At 41.6% G+C, this 20,929-nt stretch overlaps 1 protein-coding gene across 2 annotated transcripts in view; it reads left to right on the plus strand.

The window, feature by feature from the left end:
* The window catches only part of vps8 (VPS8 subunit of CORVET complex), a 682,661-nt gene that overhangs the window by 201,999 nt on the left and 459,733 nt on the right, over window positions 1–20,929 (plus strand). For both annotated transcript variants that reach the window (XM_063051804.1, XM_063051802.1), the window contains one exon: window positions 16,591–16,738. In XM_063051804.1, coding sequence (XP_062907874.1) covers window positions 16,591–16,738 — 148 coding nt within the window. The remainder of the gene's footprint in view (window positions 1–16,590; window positions 16,739–20,929) is intronic.

Raw genomic sequence — 20,929 nt, forward strand, 5'->3', positions numbered from 1 at the left:
TAATGCGGGGTAAGATGTTCATTTTTATGACCGATATACAGGCTGGGACTGATGCTGGCAGGTGCTTCCATCTATTAATATCTTCTATTTTTTTCGAAATTAAAGAGTAATTTGTTTTAGCCACAGATGATAGGGAGGTATTAACTTTAATACCCAAGTAGAGGACCTCATTCGTAGCCTTAATCTGGGGAGGGAGAGACACCTTACTTTTATCCGTATTAATCAACATCAGTGCTGATTTTGACAAATTAACTTTGTATCCTGAAAGGAATCCAAATTGCTCCAGTGTTTTTAAAACATAAGGGAGAGTTTGTTGAACATTTGCCATATAAACTAGCGTGTCGTCCGCGTAAAATGATATTGAATGTGAAGTTGTACCTATTGTAATAGGGGAGATCTGAGGAGAGTTTCTAATTAAATTTGCAAGCAGGTCAATAGATATAGTAAAAATTAAAGGAGACAAAGGGTCCCCTTGTCATGTGCCCTGTCCTATGTCAAATAACTCTGAGAAACCTCCTCCCACACGTACCCAGGCTGAAGGATTAGCATACAGTGTTTGAATCATATTGATAAATGTATTGCTGAATTTAAATTATTTTAGAACTCTCCAAAGGTATGGCCATTCAAGACGATCAAACACTTTTTTAGCATCTAGAAATAGCAGGCCACAGGCAGGCGGGATTTTATGTGTTGCACTCAGTATGTGTCAGAGCTGGCGAATATTATCAGATGCGAGATGCCCCCTGATAAAGCCCGTTTGATCTGGGCTAATTATTTTCCCAACTACTGTCTCAAGTCTACTGGCTAAGACTTTGGAAAATATCTTGAGATCGGCATTTATCAAGGAGATTGGACGGTAATTGGTACACACCAAGGGGTCCTTACCGGTCTTAGGTATAACTGTGATCAGGGCTGTGTTTAGATCTCTATGGAAAGCGCCATTTCCAAAAGCATAATTTAATGTTTCTAACCATACTGGTCCAAGAATATCCCAAAGTGCTAGATAAAGTTCCACTGGTATGCCATCTATGCCTGGCGTATAGCCCTTATTTGTAGCTTTGACTGCTTTAAGTAGCTCATCCAACTGTGATAAGACTGCTGAACAGATCCTGACCCGGATCTAGGCTGTACCCTCCAAATATCCGGACCTGCCTCTCGGTTTTTTTGCACTACCTTACTTTCCATTTTTCTATTTTCTATTTATGAATTTATAATTTAAATTTTAAATATTTACTAATTACTAATTTTAATATTTAATATTGGTAATCCAGGGAGTGGGAAGCGCAGAATCAAATATCGCTGTGATGATTGTACGTTCTAGTACCAGTTGTTTGGCGACAATAAGGTATAAAGTATCCAGTGTAATAGGAGAGTCTAGAGTTTTGGTATCCTCTAATGACAACGTAGGGAGGTCTAATCCACTAAAAAAATCTGTGAAGTCATTCTCAGAAGGAACTGAGCCACTTGTATACAGTTCTTTAAAGTAATTCTTGGATGTCTCATTTATTTCCTCTGTTGAAGATACTGTTCCACATTTAGCACATCTAATTGTCGGAAGCAGGTCGTTGGGTGACAATCAGAGGGGGGAAAGCGAAGGTGAGCAGACAGGTAGTGCAGAGCACCCCTGTGGCCATTCCCCTGAATAATAAGTTTACCGTCCTGGATACTGTTGGCGGGGACGACCGACCAGGTGTGAGCCACGATGGCAGAGCCTCCGGCACTGAGTCTGACCCTGTGGTGCAGAAGGGTGGGACGGAGAAGAGCAGAGCTGTCGTCATTGGAGACTCTATAGTCAGGGGAGCAGACAGGAGATTTTGTGGATGTGAGAAGGACAACCACATGGTTTGTTGCCTCCCGGGTGCCAGGGTCCGGGATGTCTCTGACCGGGTGCACGACATCCTGGTACGAGAGGGAAAGCAACCAGAAGTCGTGATACATGTTGGGACCAATGACATAGGCAGGAAGAGGGATAAGGTCCTGAAGTGTGAGTTTCGGGAATTAGGCAGAAGGCTGAAGAACAGGGCCTCAAGGGTGATGTTCTCAGGATTGCTGCCAGTGCTACGTGACAGTGATGGTAAGAATTGGAGGAGATGGCAGTTGAATGCGTGGCTGAGGAGTTGGTGCAGGGAGCAGGGTTTTAGATTTTTAGATCATTGGGATCTCTTCTGGGGAAGGTGGGACCTGTACAGATTGGATGGGTTGCACCTGAACTCGAGGGGGAGCAATATCCTTGCAGGTAGGTTTGCTAGCATGGTTCGGGAGGGTTTAAACTAATTTGCGAGGGGGATGGGACCCAGAGCGATAGAGCAGTGAAAGAAGTGCGTGGAGTAAAGCCAGATCTAACATACAGAGAGGCTTTGAGGAAAGAGAAGCAGAATAAACGGTGTAAAGACAGTAAGGTAGAAGGGCTGAAATGTGTGTACCTCAATGCAAGAAGCATCAGGAACAAAGGTGATGAACTGAGAGCTTGGATACATACACAGAATTATGATGTAGTGGCTATTACAGAGACTTGGCTGGCACCAGGGCAGGAATAGATTCTCAATATTCCTGGATTTCAGTGCTTTAAAAGGGACAGAGAGGACGGAAAAAGGGGAGGAGGGGTGGTATTACTGGTCGGCGATACTATTACAGCTACAGAAAGGGTGGGTAATGTAGCAGGATCCTCTTTTGATTCAATATGGGTGGAAGTCAGGAACAGGAAGGGAGCAGTTACTCTACTGGGGGTATTCTATAGGCCCCCTGGTAGCAGCAGAGATACAGAGGAGCAGATTGGGAGGCAGATTTTAGAAAGGTGCAAAAATAACAGGGTTGTTATCATGGGTGACTTTAACTTCCCTAATATTGATTGGCACCTAATTAGTTCCAAGGGTTTAAATGGGGCAGAATTTGTTAAGTGTGTCCAGAATGGATTCCTGTCACAGTATATGGACAGGCCAACCAGGGGGAATGCCATACTAGATCTAGTACTTGGTAATGAACCGGGTCAGGTCACAGATCTCTCAGTAGGTGAGCATCTGGGGGACAGTGACCACCACTCCCTGGCCTTTATAATTATCATGGAAAAGGATAGAATCAAAGAGGACAGGAACATTTTTAATTGGGGAAAGGCAAATTATGAGGCTATAAGGCTAGAACTTGCGGATGTGAATTGGGATGATGTTTTTGCAGGGAAATGTACTATGGACATGTGGTTGATGTTTAGAGATCTCTTGCGGGATGTAAGGGATAAATTTGTCCCGGTGAGGAAGATAAAGAATGGTAGGGTGAAGGAACCATGGGTGACAAGTGAGGTGGAAAATCTAGTCAGGTGGAAGAAGGCAGCATACATGAGGTTTAGGAAGCAAGGATCAGCTGGGTCTATTGAGGAATATAGGGAAGCAAGAAAGGAGCTTAAGGAGGGGCTGAGAAGAGCAAGAAGGGGGCATGAGAAGGCCTTGGCGAGTAGGGTAAAGGAAAATCCCAAGGCATTCTTCAATTCTGTGTAGAAAAAAAGGATGACAGGAGTGAAGGTAGGACCGATTAGAGATAAAGGTGGGAAGATGTGCCTGGAGGCTGTGGAAGTGAGCGAGGTCCTCAATGAATACTTCTCTTCGGTATTCACCAATGAGAGGGAACTTGATGATGGTGAGGACAATATGAGTGAGGTTGTGTTCTGGAGCATGCTGATATTAAGGGAGAGGAGGTGTTGGAGTTGTTAAAATACATTAAGACAGATAAGTCCCCAGGACCTGACGGAATATTCCCCAGGCTGCTCCACGAGGCGAGGGCAGAGATTGCTGAGCTTCTGGCTAGGATCTTTATGTCTTCGTTGTCCACGGGAATGGTACCGGAGGACTGGAGGGAGGCAAATGTTGTCTCCTTGTTTAAAAAAGGTAGTAGGGATAGTCCGGGTAATTATAGACCAGTGAGCCTTACGTCTGAGGTGGGAAAGCTGTTGGAAAAGATTCTTAGAGATAGGATCTTTAGGCATTTAGAGAATCATGGTCTGATCAGGGACAGTCAGCATGGCTTTGTGAAGGGCAGATGGTGTCTAACAAGCCTGATAGAGTTCTTTGAGGAGGTGACCAGGCATTTAGATGAGAGTAGTGCAGTGGATGTCAACTATATGGATTTTAGTAAGGCATTTGACAAGGTTCCACACAGTAGGCTTATTCAGAAAGTTAGAAGACATGGGATCCAGGGAAGTTTGGCCAGGGTGGATTCAGAATTGGCTTGCCTGCAGAAGGCAGAGGGTGGTGGTGGAGGGAGTACGTTCAGATTGGAGGATTGTGACTAGTGGTGTCCCACAAGGATCTGTTCTGGGACCTCTACTTTTCGTGATTTTTATTAACAACCTGGATGTGGGGGTAGAAGGGTGGGTTGGCAAGTTTGCAGACAACACAAAGGTTGGTGGTGTTGTAGATAGTGTAGAGGATTGTCAAAGATTGCAGAGAGACATTGATAGGATGCAGAAGTGGGCTGAGAAGTGGCAGATGGAGTTCAACCCGGAGAAGTGTGAGCTGGTACACTTTGGAAGGACAAACTCCAAGGCAGAGTACAAAGTAAATGGCAGGATGCTTAGTAGTGTGGAGGAGCAGAGGGATCTCGGGGTACATGTCCACAGATCCCTGAAAGTTGCCTCACAGGTGGATAGGGTAGTTAAGAAAGCTTATGGGATGTTAGCTTTCATAAGTCGAGGGATAGAGTTTAAGAGTCGCGACGTAATGATGCAGCTCTATAAAACTCTGGTTAGGCCACACTTGGAGTATTGTGTCCAGTTCTGGTCACCTCACTATAGGATGGATGTGGAAGCATTGGAAAGGGTACAGAGGAGATTTACCAGGATGCTGTCTGGTTTAGAGAGTATGGATTATGATCAGAGATTAAGGGAGCTAGGGCTTTACTCTTTGGAGAGGAGGAGGATGAGAGGAGACATGATAGAGGTGTACAAGATATTAAGAGGAATAGATAGAGTGGATAGCCAGCGCCTCTTCCCCAGGGCACCACTGCTCAATACAAGAGGACATAGCTTTAAGGTAAGGGGTGGGAAGTTCAAGGGGGATATTAGAGGAAGGTTTTTTACTCAGAGAGTGGTTGGTGCATGGAATACACTGCCTGAGTCAGTGGTGGAGGCAGATACACTAGTGAAGTTTAAGAGACTACTAGACAGGTATATGGAGGAATCTAAGGTGGGGGCTTATATGGGAGGCAGGGTTTGAGGGTCGGCACAACATTGTGGGCCGAAGGGCCTGTACTGTGCTGTACTGTTCTATGTTCTATGTATAGACCTTTTAGCTTCCTGTTGTTTGAGCGTTAGTGCTAAAAGATGGCTCGGTCTGCTGCCTCCTGCATAATACTTAGGTTTGTTTATATGGATCATATATTCTGCCCTGCTTCTTAATAAATCATTTAATTCTGCTTGTTTTGTTTTGAGCTCGTTTTCTTTTGTTATGGTGTATCTCCTTTTGGGATCATTCTCCAAAACCTTACATTGTTCTTCTAGGGTAGAAATCTTTTGAAGTCGGCTTTTATGTAGATGGGAACTGAACGTTATAGCGTTAGTTTGTAAGAGACCCTTGATGGAGGCCCAAATCACTGTCACATCTGAGACACAATTTTTATTTTAAATTTATAAATTCTGTCAGTTTTGTTCTCAGTTGTGATAGAAATTTGTCGTTTTTTAGAAGGGTGGAGTTAAACCTCCACCTAGTAGCCTTATTTTTATTTTTGCCATAATTAAAAGTAGATATGACTGGGTTGTGATCAGATAGATGTCTGGGCAAAAATTCTATTGAGTGTACCAAAGGCAGCAGACCGGAGGATATAAGAATGTAATCTCTTTGAGAGAAAGTTTTATGTCTTGTGGAGAAGAAGATATAGACTTTAGTCATAGTCATACTTTATTGATCCGGGGGAATTTGGTTTTCGTTACAGTTGCACCATAAATAATTAAATAGTAATAATAAAACCATAAGTAGTTAAATAGTAATATGTAGATTATGCCAGGAAATAAGTCCAGGACCAGCCTATTGGCTCAGGGATTATGCGCCCTCCACACATCAGTTAAATTTAAATCCGTTAGAAAAAGGTTAAGTGCTTTGGAAGCAGATTCTTGAGAGCTTGATATTGTTGAGGAAGATTTATCGAGGTTAATGTTTACCAAAGCATTCATATCCGAACCAACATATAGTTGGTAGTCACTTAACTTCAGTATTTGTGAGGTAATTGAAGGAAAAAATTCAAACTCGAATATAGTTGGGGCATATAGGCTAATGAATGCAACTTTTTTACCCTGAATGGATGTACAGCAAAAAGCTAGACGTCCTTTATTGTCAGTGCCAGTCCTTTCAATTGATACATTAATACTACGTCTCATTAATATCATAACTCCTTTCGTACAAGTACCATCAGCTGATGCCACAACGGGTTTATAAAAGCGGTTTTGAACCCTGGGAATATAATTGGGTTTAAGATATGTTTCCTGTAATAGTGCGATATCTATTTTCTTTCTGCGTAAGAAATCTAAAACCTTTGAACGCTTGTAGGGAGAGTTTAATCCTCTAACATTAAATGATACAATAGTAACATTTTCTAATTTATCTGTGTTGCTCATCTTCCCCTGGATGTGTTGTTGTAAGTTGGTGGTGGAGACCTGAGTTACCACCTTCCCACCCCCCGCCCCATTCAACCCTTTACTTTGTAACATCTGTGAGTGTCACTTAGCAATGTCAGACACTGAACACTGACATTAACCGCCCCCCTCTGGCATCAACAAATTAGAAAGGCAAAGCAGTTCTCATAGGCAATCATATCAAAGATACCAGGAAAAAAAAACCTGGATAAACCGGTTAACCTATATGATTAAAACCATTTCCGTCTCAAATAGAGTACAACACATAATCAAGACCCCAACAGCCTCTTGCTAGAAACTGTCGCTTTAATAGATTGTCGCTTAGCGATGGCGCTAGTGACGTCTTATCTGGCGCCCAGGAATGTAATCAAGTCTACTGGAGACATAGCGTTCTAAAGCTATTCAGAACAAACTGCTGTTTTTCAGCATCATTCTTGATGAAGTATGACATTTGGGTATATTGAATATGACCTTAGAAAGTAAAAGATAAAAAGTATAAGTCTAGGTGGATTTATATCACTTTACCATGTTATCCTTGTACTAACAAGTTAACTGAGCCATTACCTTAAAACTCTGACCTGCAATACTCAGAAACAAATTGGCCCCTTAATTAACTAAATACAAAAGTGCAACGAACGACTTTCTAATAAAAAGATAACCAGAAAACTTCACACCTAGGACGTTAACTTGCCCGTTCCTGTAGATTGTGGATACAGGCTGGTCCGAGCTCTTAATGCAGTTTCATCTCCTCCCGAGGGGTGTGTGGACTTGCCCAGGGTCGTCTTCTGTATCTCCTAGCACCGATGATTTCAGAGCTTCTTTCGCTTCCTCTGTCGAGTTAAACGACATCTTCATGCCCTTGATATTCACTCTCAAAATCGCTGGTTATATGAGGAACGAGTCGATCCCCTTCTGTCGAAGCTTAGCGCGGATCTGCTTGTATCCCTGCCATTCCTGCATCGTACCAGGGCTGTAGTCGGTGAAGAACTGCAGCTGAGTGCCATCCGGGAGAGTAGGTTTGGCTTTCCTCGCGCCTTCCAGGATAGCCTGCTGGTCGGTGTACCGTAGAAGCCTAAAAACCATGGTCCGCGGTTTTGCGGTGTTGTTGGAAAAGATCCTATGTGCTCTATTGATCTTCAATGGAGTACTGTGGGATTTCTTGACTCTGATTGGGCCTTTAAAGGACATCAGTTTTCTTCATTTGAAGCCACTCCATGGTTGCTCTGGCAGTGTGCTTGGGTTGTTGTCCTGCTGAAAGATTGACTTCCTTGCAGATTAAGCTTTCTGGCAGAGGTAGCAGGTTTTTTATCCAGGATCTATCTACATTTAGCGGCATTTATCTCCCCATCAATCCTGACCAGATATCCAGTCCCTGCTGTTGAAAAGCATCCCCTTAGCATGATGCTGCCTCCACCATACTTTACAGCAGGGATGATGCACGGTATTTAGACTTGCGCCACACGTACTGCTTAGTGTTGAGGCCAAAAGGTTCCACTTTAGTCTCTTCTGACCACAAGAAATTCTTCCATATCTTTAGGATAATGAACCTAAACACATCTCAAAATCCACAATGGACGAGGTGCAAGCTGAAGGTTTTGCCATGGCCCTCATGGTCCCCTGACCTAAACATCATCGAGAATCTGTGGATAGACCTCCAACAGAGCAGTACATGCAAGACAGCCCAAGAATCTCACAGAACTAGAAGCCTTTTGCAAGGAAGAATGGGCGAAAATCCCCTGAACAAGAATTGAAAGACTCTGAGCTGGCTACAGAAAGCGTTTACAAGCTGTGATACTTGCCAAAGTGGGTGTTACTAAGTACTGACCATGCAGGGTGCCCAAACTTTTGCTTCAACTCTTTTCCTTTTTTGTTATTTTGAAACTGTAAAATAGTGGTCACCAACCTTTTTAAGCCCAAGATCCCCTACCTCGACCTCAGTGAAAGGCAAGATCTACCTGCTAAATCATTTAGAGAAAAAACAGCTCAGATTGTACTTCCAATTTGAGGCCTTTTATTTGGGCGAATTGTATTTGAATTACACAAAACACTTTTGTCAAACTTTCAGATTAATTCAAACAAGAAAACACTGTAACTAGCATATCAAACAGGCCATAGCTGTCTTTCTTTAAGAATATTACAATACTTCACACCTTTAATTCTAAGTTTCCTTATTTAATTTTATTTCAACACGAAAAATAAATGAATAAATATTGACTGTTGCACTCAGTGTGATGACTGGGGCTGAAAACTTTCTGCTAGTTCCCTGAAATTTGGCTCATAACTACAGACAGCCAGTCTGAGACAGTCTGTGAGGTGTAGGGTTGCCAACTGTCCTGTATTCCCCTTGCTAAGGTAGAACGTTCCTATGAAACCTTTCGTGTCGAAATGCTTTACGCCGAAGAAGCAATTTATATGGAAAAAAATTTTGAGTGTTCCCAGACCCAAAAAAATAACCTAGCAAATCATACCAAATAACACATAAAACCTAAAATAACTCTAACATATAGTAAAAGCAGGAATGATATGATAAATACACAGCCTATATAAAGTAGAAATAATGAAAATTAAGCCAAAACCGATTCGTGGGGTAAAAAAATCGGCATGCATGCGCTCACAGGTGCCCGTGCAAAATTTCATGGTCATGGGAGTCTTTCTCGGGGTAAACACAAGTGTCCCGGGATTTGACTGCTACTTTTGTCCCTTATTTGGGAGTGAGAAAGTTGGCAACCCTAGTGAGGTGTCTGTCAGTAAGTCAGCCCCTGTACTTAGATTTAATGATTTTCATCTGTGAAAATGCAATTTCACATAGATAAGTTGACCCAAAGCAGGCACTGACTTTTAGTGGTATAAAACCAACGCGCACACCGCTCATTGCTCGGCCCCATCAGTAGTAATTGCCACCAGTTTATGAATGGGGATGTCACTTTCACGAACATATATTTTAAAACTCATTGTAAATATCCTTACCTCTCGTTCTTTCCTTTAATTGCAAAAGAGTGGGGAAGTCCTCCTTTGTAAACTCCTGGAAAGCCATTCTGACAAATACAACAAGCTGAGCTATTTGCATTACATCCAGGGATTCATCAAACTGTAGTGAAAAATATTTACGTCTTCTGACGGTGACTCTACCCTCCTTGTCACTGTTGCAGGGCCAAGCAACATATTATGTATTGCGGTTGTGATGCCGTTTTTATTTTTAATGTCATTAAAAACAGCCTCTGCAGTAATGACCATTGCTTCCTTGAATAAGTCGCCGTCTGTAAAAGGCTTCTTGTGTTTAGCCAAAAGGTGACTTACACGAAATGATGCTTCAATAGCAGCCTTATTTTGAGCAGCTTGTTTTATGGAAAATGATTGCTAGGGTGGGCCTTCATCCCTGATTTCAGCTCAACTTTCCAGGCACGACTTGCGCTCTTTGGGGGTAGGTGTCTTTAAATTCCTGGTGGTTGGTGTTGTGGTACTGCTCCAGATTCCCTCTTTTAGTCAATGCTTGTGTTTGGTGGCACAGCATACATACACACTTGTCTTTCACCAAGGTAAATAGAAATTCCTCTTTCCATTCTGGATGGAATTTGTATGTTTTCGCCTTCTTTCGTGGAGCCTCCACTATGCTATCAGGATATCACGAGCGATTGCCGATTGCGTCGCCTCTGATCTGAACCGACATTTACATGCCGGGTGGCACCTAATTAATTAGCTGGTTTATTTCAGCTTTTTTTTCTTAAAAATGTGCTGTGTGCATCCCGACTACCGCTGCACCACTGCATGCTTCGCGGCCCGGAGGTTGGGGACCACTGCCGAATATTGATGTTTGCCACAGTCTGTACTCTTATCTAATCTGATTGGTCACTTTGATGCAGCACAGGCTACGCTGAAAACGCAGTGCATGGTGGGGGACTACACACATGCGCACTGAGCAGAAAGCACGGAACTAAACCCCCACAACCGGGAAACAATCTCTCTTTACAAACAGCTTTTAGTGAAAATATTGCTATATTACCATTAGCCTAATTAGTATTACTTACTTTGATAATGCTCACATTACAACAGTATTTGTGTATTTATTTTTGGTTTTTCTTTGGGATCTACCGGGAAAGTCTCAAAGATCGACCGGTTGATCGTGATCGACGGGTTGGCAACCCCTACTGTAAAAGATGGAAATAAAAAAGTAATCTTGCTTAACATATTAAAGAAATGTGTCATCTTTAACTTTATGCCTCTTGAAAATCAGGTCATCTTTTACTTGCTTAGCTATTCATAGTAACAGAAATTTTGACAGGGGTGCCCAAACTTTTGCATGCCACTGTAAATAACCTTTTTACGCAAAGCCTTGGAGATTTTGGAGCCATGAACTTCATCTCCCATTGCAGCTACTGCAGCTCACTCAGAGGGACTGTTAGCATCACAGTAGCCTCTCTTACATGTCCATTCTTCTCTGGTGACTGTGGAGAGGGGTGGCCTGACCTGGGTAGTGTGGCTGTGGGTTAATTTTTTTTCCACTTTTTCATGATGGACTGCGCTGAGGTCTGAGGTAGGTTCAGTGTCTTTGAGATGGGTTTTCATTCTTTCCCAGATTTGTGCTTCTATTATCACTTCTCTGACTTGAATGTTCTTTTGTCTTCAATTCGGTTTGGTCTGTTGAAAATCTACTATACTGTTGCACCTTATAGATGAGGTAGTTATTCTTATGAATTCATTGAAAAGAGGTGATTCTCCATTTTTCTACATTAACAAATTGGCAAGGTAATACACAGTATTGCACCTGAGGAAGGTTAGTGTATTAATTACAAAGAAGATGAATACTTTTTCAGCCTCGTTTGGTTTTTAATTTTTAGTAAATTATTGACAAGCTTTGGAATTTTTCCTTTGATCTGACATGATGCACAATGTTTTGTAGATTTGCTCAAAAAATCCTACTTCAATATATTTGAAATTTAGAAAATGAGACAGTGAAATGTGAAAACATTTGTGTAGGCTGAATATTTTTCAAGACACTCTATCCTCGTCCATGAAGCACAGCAAATTATGCAGTCTCCAGCAGTTTGCTTTACTCCATGGAGGAGTTTGTGTTTCCTACATTGACTTAATTCGCCGCCTCAGGACCTTCAAAACCAGACTGAAAGCCTGAGGAACTGCTTAAAAAGGTGAAAGGAAACCATACAATCCAATATCAAGAAATACTGAGAGCATTGGATCTGGTTAAGATTGTAGAATCAGAGACCATTTGGGATAATACTCAGAACTTGTGCTGTAGTTCCAATGGAATTACAACAACAAAATGAGGCACTACAGCTCAAAGTTGTGAGGAGGATGCAAAAAAACTGCAAAGGGGTATAAATATATGGGATTTCATATTACGGTTTCTTGCAGCACAGAAGAAGACTATTCAGCCTATTAAGTCTTAGCCAACTGTCAGAACAATTCCAGCAAACACATTCCCCACTTATTTCTTGGCAACTGCCTCTTTCTCCCACATGCATCTTTTGACAGGGTGAAACTTGCCTGTGTATGTTCTGAACACAAAGAGGAGGAAAGATTCAATCAAATCACTGTCTTATCAGCTCACAATCAGACCACAATCATCAGCATTACCAGTAGAGCTGTCAGATACTACTTACTTTCCACTTGCATGTTTACCAGTGCCTGATTTGGGTTTTATCAAGACCACATGATTCCCAACATCATCACAAACTTAATCTGAACAAACATGGAGTCATTGTTGAATTTGAGCAGAGAACGTAGAACAATACAGCACAGGGAACAGGCCCTTCACCTTATGATTTCTGTGATGATCATAATACCAGTCCAAATTTATTCCATGCCTCTTATGTGTTGCTGTTATATCTGCTTCCACACTCAAACCTGGTAGTCCATTCCAGCCTGCTGTTTCCCTGCAGGCTGACTGCAGCTTAATTACATTCTTTTGTCTTCAGCCCTTTATCCTCTGGTCGCTGAAACTCTCCGTCCAGGAGCACCCACGGGCTCTCTCATCAATGTACAGGAAGGGGCTGGGGTGGCCTCCATGTAAATGTCTGCAAGGACCTCTCCCCGGTGGCACCCCTTCTGAACTGTTCGGTCGATCACTGGCCCAACTGCTGAAAAGGGCCCAGCTCCTCAGACTGGGGTGACTGCTTTCAGATGCCGTGTGCAGTCTGAAATGCCATCGAAGTGGTGGAACTTGCCATCTCTGCTTTAACTCAAAAATCCCTCCCCATCTATTTCCCAAATAACTATGCTATAAAATTAATCATCTACCTTCAGCAACCAGCCTTCTTTACAGAGTACCATCGTCATCGCACTTTAGCAGGCTATTCATGGTTTTCCAACACGTTCTCAGTGTCTTCTGCCACGCTCTCAGCGTTTTCTGCCTTTGCGTTTTCTCCGGGTATGTTTTCATCAGCTGTGGTCAGGTCTGGCATGGCCGGCTGGTATTCCTCTCTTAGGTTCTCTGTAATTACATGGTTACTGGGTACACTTGGTTCCCCACTCCGTCTGTGGGAGCAACAAGAGGGTGAGTTGTATGCTTTAACCTGAGTCCAGCGTTTCCACTGGCTGCCTCGCCGAGTCTGTACACAATGGGTTTGTGGCTTTAAAGACTGCCCATTCTGAGTTTCTTCAGTAATGACCAAGTTAGTTCAAAAGCAACTAAATAACAAATTCTCAAAAAAATATGTTTTACTCTAATATTAATAATGAAGATCGGAAATACAAAGTGCGGTGTATACTACATATATTCCACTGCAGGTATTTAAAGTGTTAAGGCTAGAGTTTAGTCTGTTTAGGTTTTTTTTGTGAGACAAGAACATTTGACATAATTTTTCCATAAGTGAGAGAAGTGCAAAAAAAATGAATTCAGTGATATAAAATATGAGTGCCACATTTGTCAAATTCATTGTACATGATTACTCCATCCTGGCAGCAGCCCCAGGTCCTAATTCTAGATGCATAATCAAATGTCAACAGCAAAAACTTAAATGCAATAACTTTATTAAATTACATCTCAGTAACTGGAAAGAATGTAGGTTTGTTTGTTATGGGTATTTTGAAGACTTGAATTTGTTTATAACTAAGAGGTTGCAAAAAGTTGGCGTTGAAAAAATATAGATGTTCTTGTTTCTCAAATAAAACTAAATAGACAAATTTATAAACTTAACATTTTAAATTACAAATTTCACAACAGTGTCCATTATGAAGGACCTCCAGCATCCAGGGCATGCCCTTATCTCATTATTAGCATCAGGTAGGAGGTACAGAAGCCTGGAGGCACACACTCAGTGATTCAGGAACAGCTTCCTCCTGTCTGCCATCCAATTTCTAAATGGACATTGAAGCTTTGGACACTACCTCACTTTTTTTTAATATACAATATTTCTGGTTTTGCACATTTTAAAAATCTATTCAATATATGTAATTGATTTACCTGTATATTTATTTTTATGTTTTATTTATTTATTTTTTTTTCTCTCTGCATTGAACTGCTACTGCTAAGTTAACAAATTTCATGTCACATGCCAGTGATAATAAACCTGATTCTGATTCTGATATGAAACCTGATTCTGGTTATATTATTGACAAGGAGCCAAAGACCTTGACCATAATCTGCAGAACTGAGTTTAATCCAATCATGACAGCCATGGATTTAAATTTAAGTACAAATAATATTGAAATCAAAAGCTAAATATTAATGATGGTGACTATTACACTACCAGATGGCTATAAAAATCCATATTTTTTATTGTGTCTTTAGGGGAAGTCTACTCCTCTTTTCTAGTGTAGTTTTAGGTGCAACCTTGCAACTACTGGTATGTTTAACTTCCAGTTGAAATGGTCCAACAAAACATACTGGGCTCAAACAATACAATAAATGCTAGTTTTGCCAACAACATGTAGATTGAACAAACTTTAAAAATTGAGAAGACTGAAATTTTTGAATGTTCAGGATTATATTCAGCTTTATGTTGACTGGTGATTTATGAAAATTCAGACGGATCATAGTGTGAGATGATTTCTGATATTCACTATAAAATAGTTATCATTAAAGTTTGAAATTCATACGATGATATCTGTGGCCTGTGTCACCATAATTTCACCTCAATAGAAAAGAAATGAAAAGAAGTCTTTGGATGGAGATTGCCAGACAGGAAACTTCTTTGTGAGTCATAGAAACACACAACACAGAATCAGGCCCTTTTTACCCATCTCATCCATGCTGAATATGATCGTTATCTATACTATTTCCATTTGCCTGCATTAGATCTTTATTTCTCTATGCTTTCCTATCCAAATTCTGGTTCAAAGATCTTTCAAATATTGGAATAGCATCTTTCACCATTACTTCCTCTTACAACTCATCCAGAATTTCACCACCCTTCATTAACCTTCATGAGGTCATCTCTAATCATTTTTGTTCCATTGAGAATAAACCCATCCCATCCAAGGTCTGCTTATAGCTAGGCCATCTATTCCAGGCAACATCCTAGTGGTCTCATCTACATTCTCTCCATTGCTACCACCTCCTTCCTTTATTTAGAGATACAACATGGAATAGGCCCTTCTAGCCCTTCTAGCCCTTCAAACTGTGACGCCCCGCAACCCCAACAACCCGGACTTAACCCTGACCTAATTGAGGGAAAATTTACAATAACCAGTTAACCTACCTAGTATGTCCTTGGACGGTGAGAGGAAACCGGAGCATCTAGCAAAATCCCACGCATTGCGAGCTCTGTTCCATGGGGAGGACATTCAGACGCTCCTTACGGAGGATGCTGGGATTGAACTTTGAATTTCCTACATCTTGAGGTGTGATGGCATCGTGCTAACTACTATGCTACCGTGGCTTTATCTGGCTGCCAGAACTGCACACAATACCCTAACTGCTATTCAACCAAAGTTTTCTACAATAGTGACGTGACATCCCTGTGTGATGCTCAATGGCTCAGCCTATGGTGGAAGCATACCAAATACCAATTTTAATGATCCTACGCACCTGTGTTGTCACTTTAATGAAGCTATGGACTTGCACCTTAAAGTCTCCCTGAATACTTCCAAGGTCCCTACCATTTACTCTGTATGCTCTACCAGAATTTGATATGCTAAAATGCATTACCTCACACTTGTCTAGATTAAATTCCTTCTGCCACTACTCTGGCCAATTTTCTAGCAAATCTATGTTTGCTATATCCCTTGACAACCGCCTTCACAGTCTACAATTTCATGAATTTCAGTGTTGTCTGCAGACTTCCCAGTCAGGCTACCTACATTCTTATCCAAGTCATTTACAAACATATTCCAAACAACACGGGTCCATTCACCAATTCAGTCAGAAAGGTAGAAGGTGCAAGTGCCTCAGGATTTGCACCACCAGATTCACTAACAGTTAACTACCCCTTAACCATTGGCTCTTGAACAAAAGGGGATAACTACACTCATTCTATTTCTGGTGTTCCTACAGCCAATGGTCTCACTTTAAGGACTCTTTTATCTTGTTATTTCATTCTCTCATTATTTATTGCTATTTATTTACTTTTACATTTGCACAGTTTGTTGTTCATTGATCCTGTTTACAGTTACTGTTCTAAAGATTTGTTAAGCATGCCCACAGGAAAAAGAATCTCAGGGTTGTATGTGGTGACATGTATGCACTCTGATAATAAATTTTACTTTAAACTTTTGAATTTTGAAAAGCACTCATCCATCATTAACTATTCTCTGCCTTTTAATCGCCATACCAATTTGCCAAAGTGTCCTGAATCCTTTATGCTACTTCAGTCTTGAGGTCTACCTTCCTGTGCAGAACCTTGTCCACAGCCTTATTAAAGTGTGTTAAAGAAAATCTCTAGTTTGCCTATTCCTGCAGACTAAAAAATTAAAGTTGCAACTCCATGTTGATAAATGTTTTTACTTTATATAGATTGCACATCCTTCAGTCTTTCTTTGTCTACCTTAGTGATCACATCTCCACTATGTTTAACTTGCAGAGATGGAGTGCAAGTGAGTCGAGAGCTCTTGCAGTTGAATCCTGACATTCATGAGCAGTACCTCGACTTGCTTTGCCAGTATGATCCACAGCGAGTAACTGATTTCCTGAGGGTGTCAGAACATTACAGACTTGAAGAAGCTGTTCAGGTACTTAATTACACTTAAATTTACACATGATATCTAAAATGGAAGGTATAATGAAATAGTGGTACAAAAAGACATTTTTGAGTATTACAGAATGTGATTTAAATGGGATAGTTTATCAGTTCCATAAATGATTTAAACAAGTTGTGCTCATAAAATTTCAGTACAAAATGTGTAACTATCAGAATAGCTTATCTTTCAGTGATATTTTCAATGCAGTTTTTTGCAGCGCTGGATATCCAAGTAGTTGTGTTGCTGGTGGAATTTTCATTAGGCTTTTTTAATAGTTAATAAGACTGCTGCATCCTGTACCACATTGACATGCTTGAGGCATAATTCTGTAGTAATTAATCCATCAAAAACTCTGGCTTGTCATGAACACTTACTAAATTACCAACCATGCAATAAAAACATTTACACTTATATTACTGTGGATGCCGGTTAACGGGGCCACATTGGGACCAGTACATTTTAGCCCAGTTAAGTGGCTACCCCAGTTACCTGAAATCTCATGGAAATAGTTAAAAAGGTATTAAGAACAAACAAACTACTATTTAATTGAGTAATAAATGATGTATTAAATAAAATACAGAACAGATTACGACGCTACCGATTTAAGCTGCTGTGGATGAGGTGTCCAGGGAGAGCTAGCTTTCAGATTTTCGATTCCATGTTTGGATAGCTCATTCCCCTTTGCTCCCCACCAGGCACTCAGCTCTTACCTTTGGCTCCAAGTAGCTGTTTGCATACGACAGCAGCCCCACATATGAAACAGGTACACTGCTTCGACAGGAGGGTTAAGCTCGAAGAGAGTAGCTGGCAGGCCTCATACCCCAGTGAAGTAGGGAGATGCTTGTTTTAGCTTGTGAAGTCAGCTCCAGCGGACTAGGTGGTTGAGATCAACAGTGATTTCCAACGGCAAATGTGTTTCTGCAACGTTCGTGGAGAGCAAAGGGCATGATAAAGCACAAAAGCAGGCATGGTTATCCACTGCAATCAAGAAAATCTCCAGTTTGTGATGACTACTCATACCACCGGACACGGATTACCATGTTCGAGAGGGGATCAGCTGCCTCAATTAGGCTAAGTTCCATGGAAATAGTCAAAAAGGTATAAAAAGACAAACTGAGTAGTAAATTATGTATTTAAATGAACAAATTGGAATACTACCAATACTACTCTAGTACTATAAAACTGTGTATTATTTCCTAATACTTATTGATGGAGGAGCTCATCCTGTCGCAATCTTTTGACTGAAAATGAACAAAATCAGCATGGACACCCAGTGCAGATTTTGGGCTGCCTTTATACAATGCTGTTGAAGGTTGCATTCTCCAAATATTCATTTTCATTGTAACATTCAAGACGATTGTCGATACCTTCAAATTCTTTGTTGTTCCTAACTTGTTGAAATCGTTTCATGTTCACTCCTGACCATTTCTTGCATCTTGAAGCCTGTTTGCTTGAAACTGCAGTGAGCAGAACAGTTCTGAATTATCTTGCTACTTACTTGCTGCCAACTATCAGTGAGAAAAATTGCTGCTTTTTGAATACAGACATGCACAACTGACACTATTTAAAAACTTTGATGGAAGAACGGTGTAGAGTCTTACGGCTACGTAAGTACACGCGATGGGCCCTAGTTAGAAGCTGTTTGGTAACAGTCTCTTGCCTCAATTAAGTAGTATCATGTCCCAGACAAATGAAAGGAATCCCAGCTATTTTCTCAATTAACTAATGTCCTAATTGACAGGAATCCACAGTAATTCATATGGTTTACATAAATGGCATTGGTTGTGGATAAGTGTAACAAAGAGACGGAAAAATGATTAATTACGAGATGCTCAACCACACTACTTGTTTCAGAGTAGAGCAAGCAGGATTAGTGGAACAGTAAGTGGAGTTTTGAAAATGAGCAGAAAAATCATGAAATGAGTGAAAATGGTTGAGTAAGTAATAAGAGGGAAAACATTGCTGTAACAAAGGGTGAAAGGAGGAGTGGGGAACATATTGTCAAATGCATTTGCTGCTATGTGTTTTTAAAAAAAGAACATGAAACAGTAAGTTATCCAGCACTTGCAGTAACAGACCACTGGGTGCTCATAAGCAGTCTTTGACAGGTGGAATTATCGATTGCTGAGGTTAGGAAACTCTCCTTGCTCTCTCCTCACTCTTCTTTCATTTTTACCCCAGCATTTAATCCCATTCCTCTACTTTCTCCTCCTTTTCCCTCTTTTTACCATAGTTTTGTTCTCTCTCTCTGTTTACTCTCTACTTACCCATCCTCTCCTTTCTCCTTTCCAATTTTCTCCTCACTCCTGCCATCATAGTCGTAGAGTTGTACACCACAGAAATGGACCTCTTGGAGCATCACATCCATATCGAGCTTTTGACCCATCTGCAATAATCTTATATATCTACGTTCTGACTGTAATGCCTTCCCTACTTGAGTATCTCTCTAAATCCTCTGAATTATCTGATTCTATCAATTCCTTTGGAATTAAATTGCACTCTCTGTGTAAACAAAAATCTTTTATGAGCAATCATATCCTATAATGTAGCAACCTGAACTTTACAGAATACTCCATGTGGTGTAACAGTGCACTATAATAGGCTAATTCTAATTTATGAAGGCAAACATGCCATATACTGTCTTCATGATCCTATTGACCTGTGTTACCATTTTCTGTGAACTGTTGACTTGAACCCTTGGGTCTCTCCACTCATCAGCATTCCTTGGTGCCCTATGACAAATTGAATATATCATACCGCTACTTGACTTGCCAAAATGCATCACCCCATATTTGTCAGGATTAAATTCTATCTGCCAATGCTTCATGCAACTTTCCAACTAATCTATATCCTGTTGTACCCTTAGACAACCTTTCTTACTGTCTGCAACTTGACCATTTTTGTGTCACCTGCAAACTTTCTAATTAGCCAAATTATCAGAATGTCATAGACAGCAAAGTTCCCACCCGCAGTCGCTGTGGTACACTAGTAATCATCCTTTCATGCTGTGTTCCCTAATACCAAGCCAATTATAGATCTAGTGGGCTGGCTCAGCTCGGATTCCATTCATCTTAAACATCTGGACCAGCCAACCATGTGGGACCTTATCAAAAAGCCTTACTGGCATCCATCTAGACAACAACAACCACCACCCATTTTCATCAATTTCCTTCACACAGTGCCATGCAGGCTTTCTCTGACCTGCCCCTGGCTTTCTGATGTATATAAACCCTTTCTGATTTCTGAATATTCTGCAGTAATTTATTTATAGTCACCATCCTGCTTATTCCTGTTTCCTTTCTTAAGTAAAGGAACAGTAATAGCTGTTCTCCGCTCTCCGAGTACCTCATCTGTGGCTAGCAAAAATGCAGAATTTTCTCTTGGATTCCCAGCTATTTCCTCCTTTGTTTTTCCAAAGTGTTTTGGGAAAGATCTCAGTATCTACACTTCCATGTTGCAAAACATCTGACACTGCCATAGTTTTACTTATAGCATTCTGCAACCTATCAGTATACTATTCCTTGACCTCACAGTCCCTGTCTTTCTTATTCTTAAGAAATAGGGAGGGAGTTTTCATTTAGAACCTCGTACATTATCCCTTGCTTCATACATAGATTACTGCTTTGGTCCCTAAGGGACACACTATCTCTAGCTACCAACTTCTCCATTTTTCACCTGCCCTCTTCTCCTCTCTCATTCTCGAAACTCTTCTTCCTTCCTGACCTCTTCGACTCAATTCTTGTTCTTCCCCCCACCATTCCTTCCTCCTATCCTCTGCTCCCTGCTTCCCTTCCCCGATCCCTGCCTCCACCCCCCGATCCCTGCCTCCACCCCCCTGATCCCTGCCTCCACCCCCCTGATCCCTGCCTCCACCCTCCCCTGATCCCTGCCTCCGCCTTCCCCCGATCCCTGCCTCCGCCCTCCCCCGATCCCTCCCTCCGCCCTCCCCCGATCCCTCCCTCCGCCCTCCCCCGATCCCTCCCTCCACCCTCCCCGGATCCCTGCCTCCACCCTTCCCGTTCCCTGCTTCCCTTCGCCGATCCCTGCTTCCCCTCCCCTGATCCCTGCCTCCACCCTCCCCTGATCCCTGTCCCCACCCTCCCCTGATCCCTGTCTCCACCCTCCCCTGATCCCTGTCTCCACCCTCCCCCGATCCCTGTCTCCACCCTCCACCGATCCCTG

This window comes from Mobula hypostoma, chromosome 6, assembly GCF_963921235.1.
Source record: "Mobula hypostoma chromosome 6, sMobHyp1.1, whole genome shotgun sequence".
In the NCBI taxonomy this organism is placed as follows: Eukaryota; Metazoa; Chordata; class Chondrichthyes; order Myliobatiformes; family Myliobatidae; genus Mobula; species Mobula hypostoma.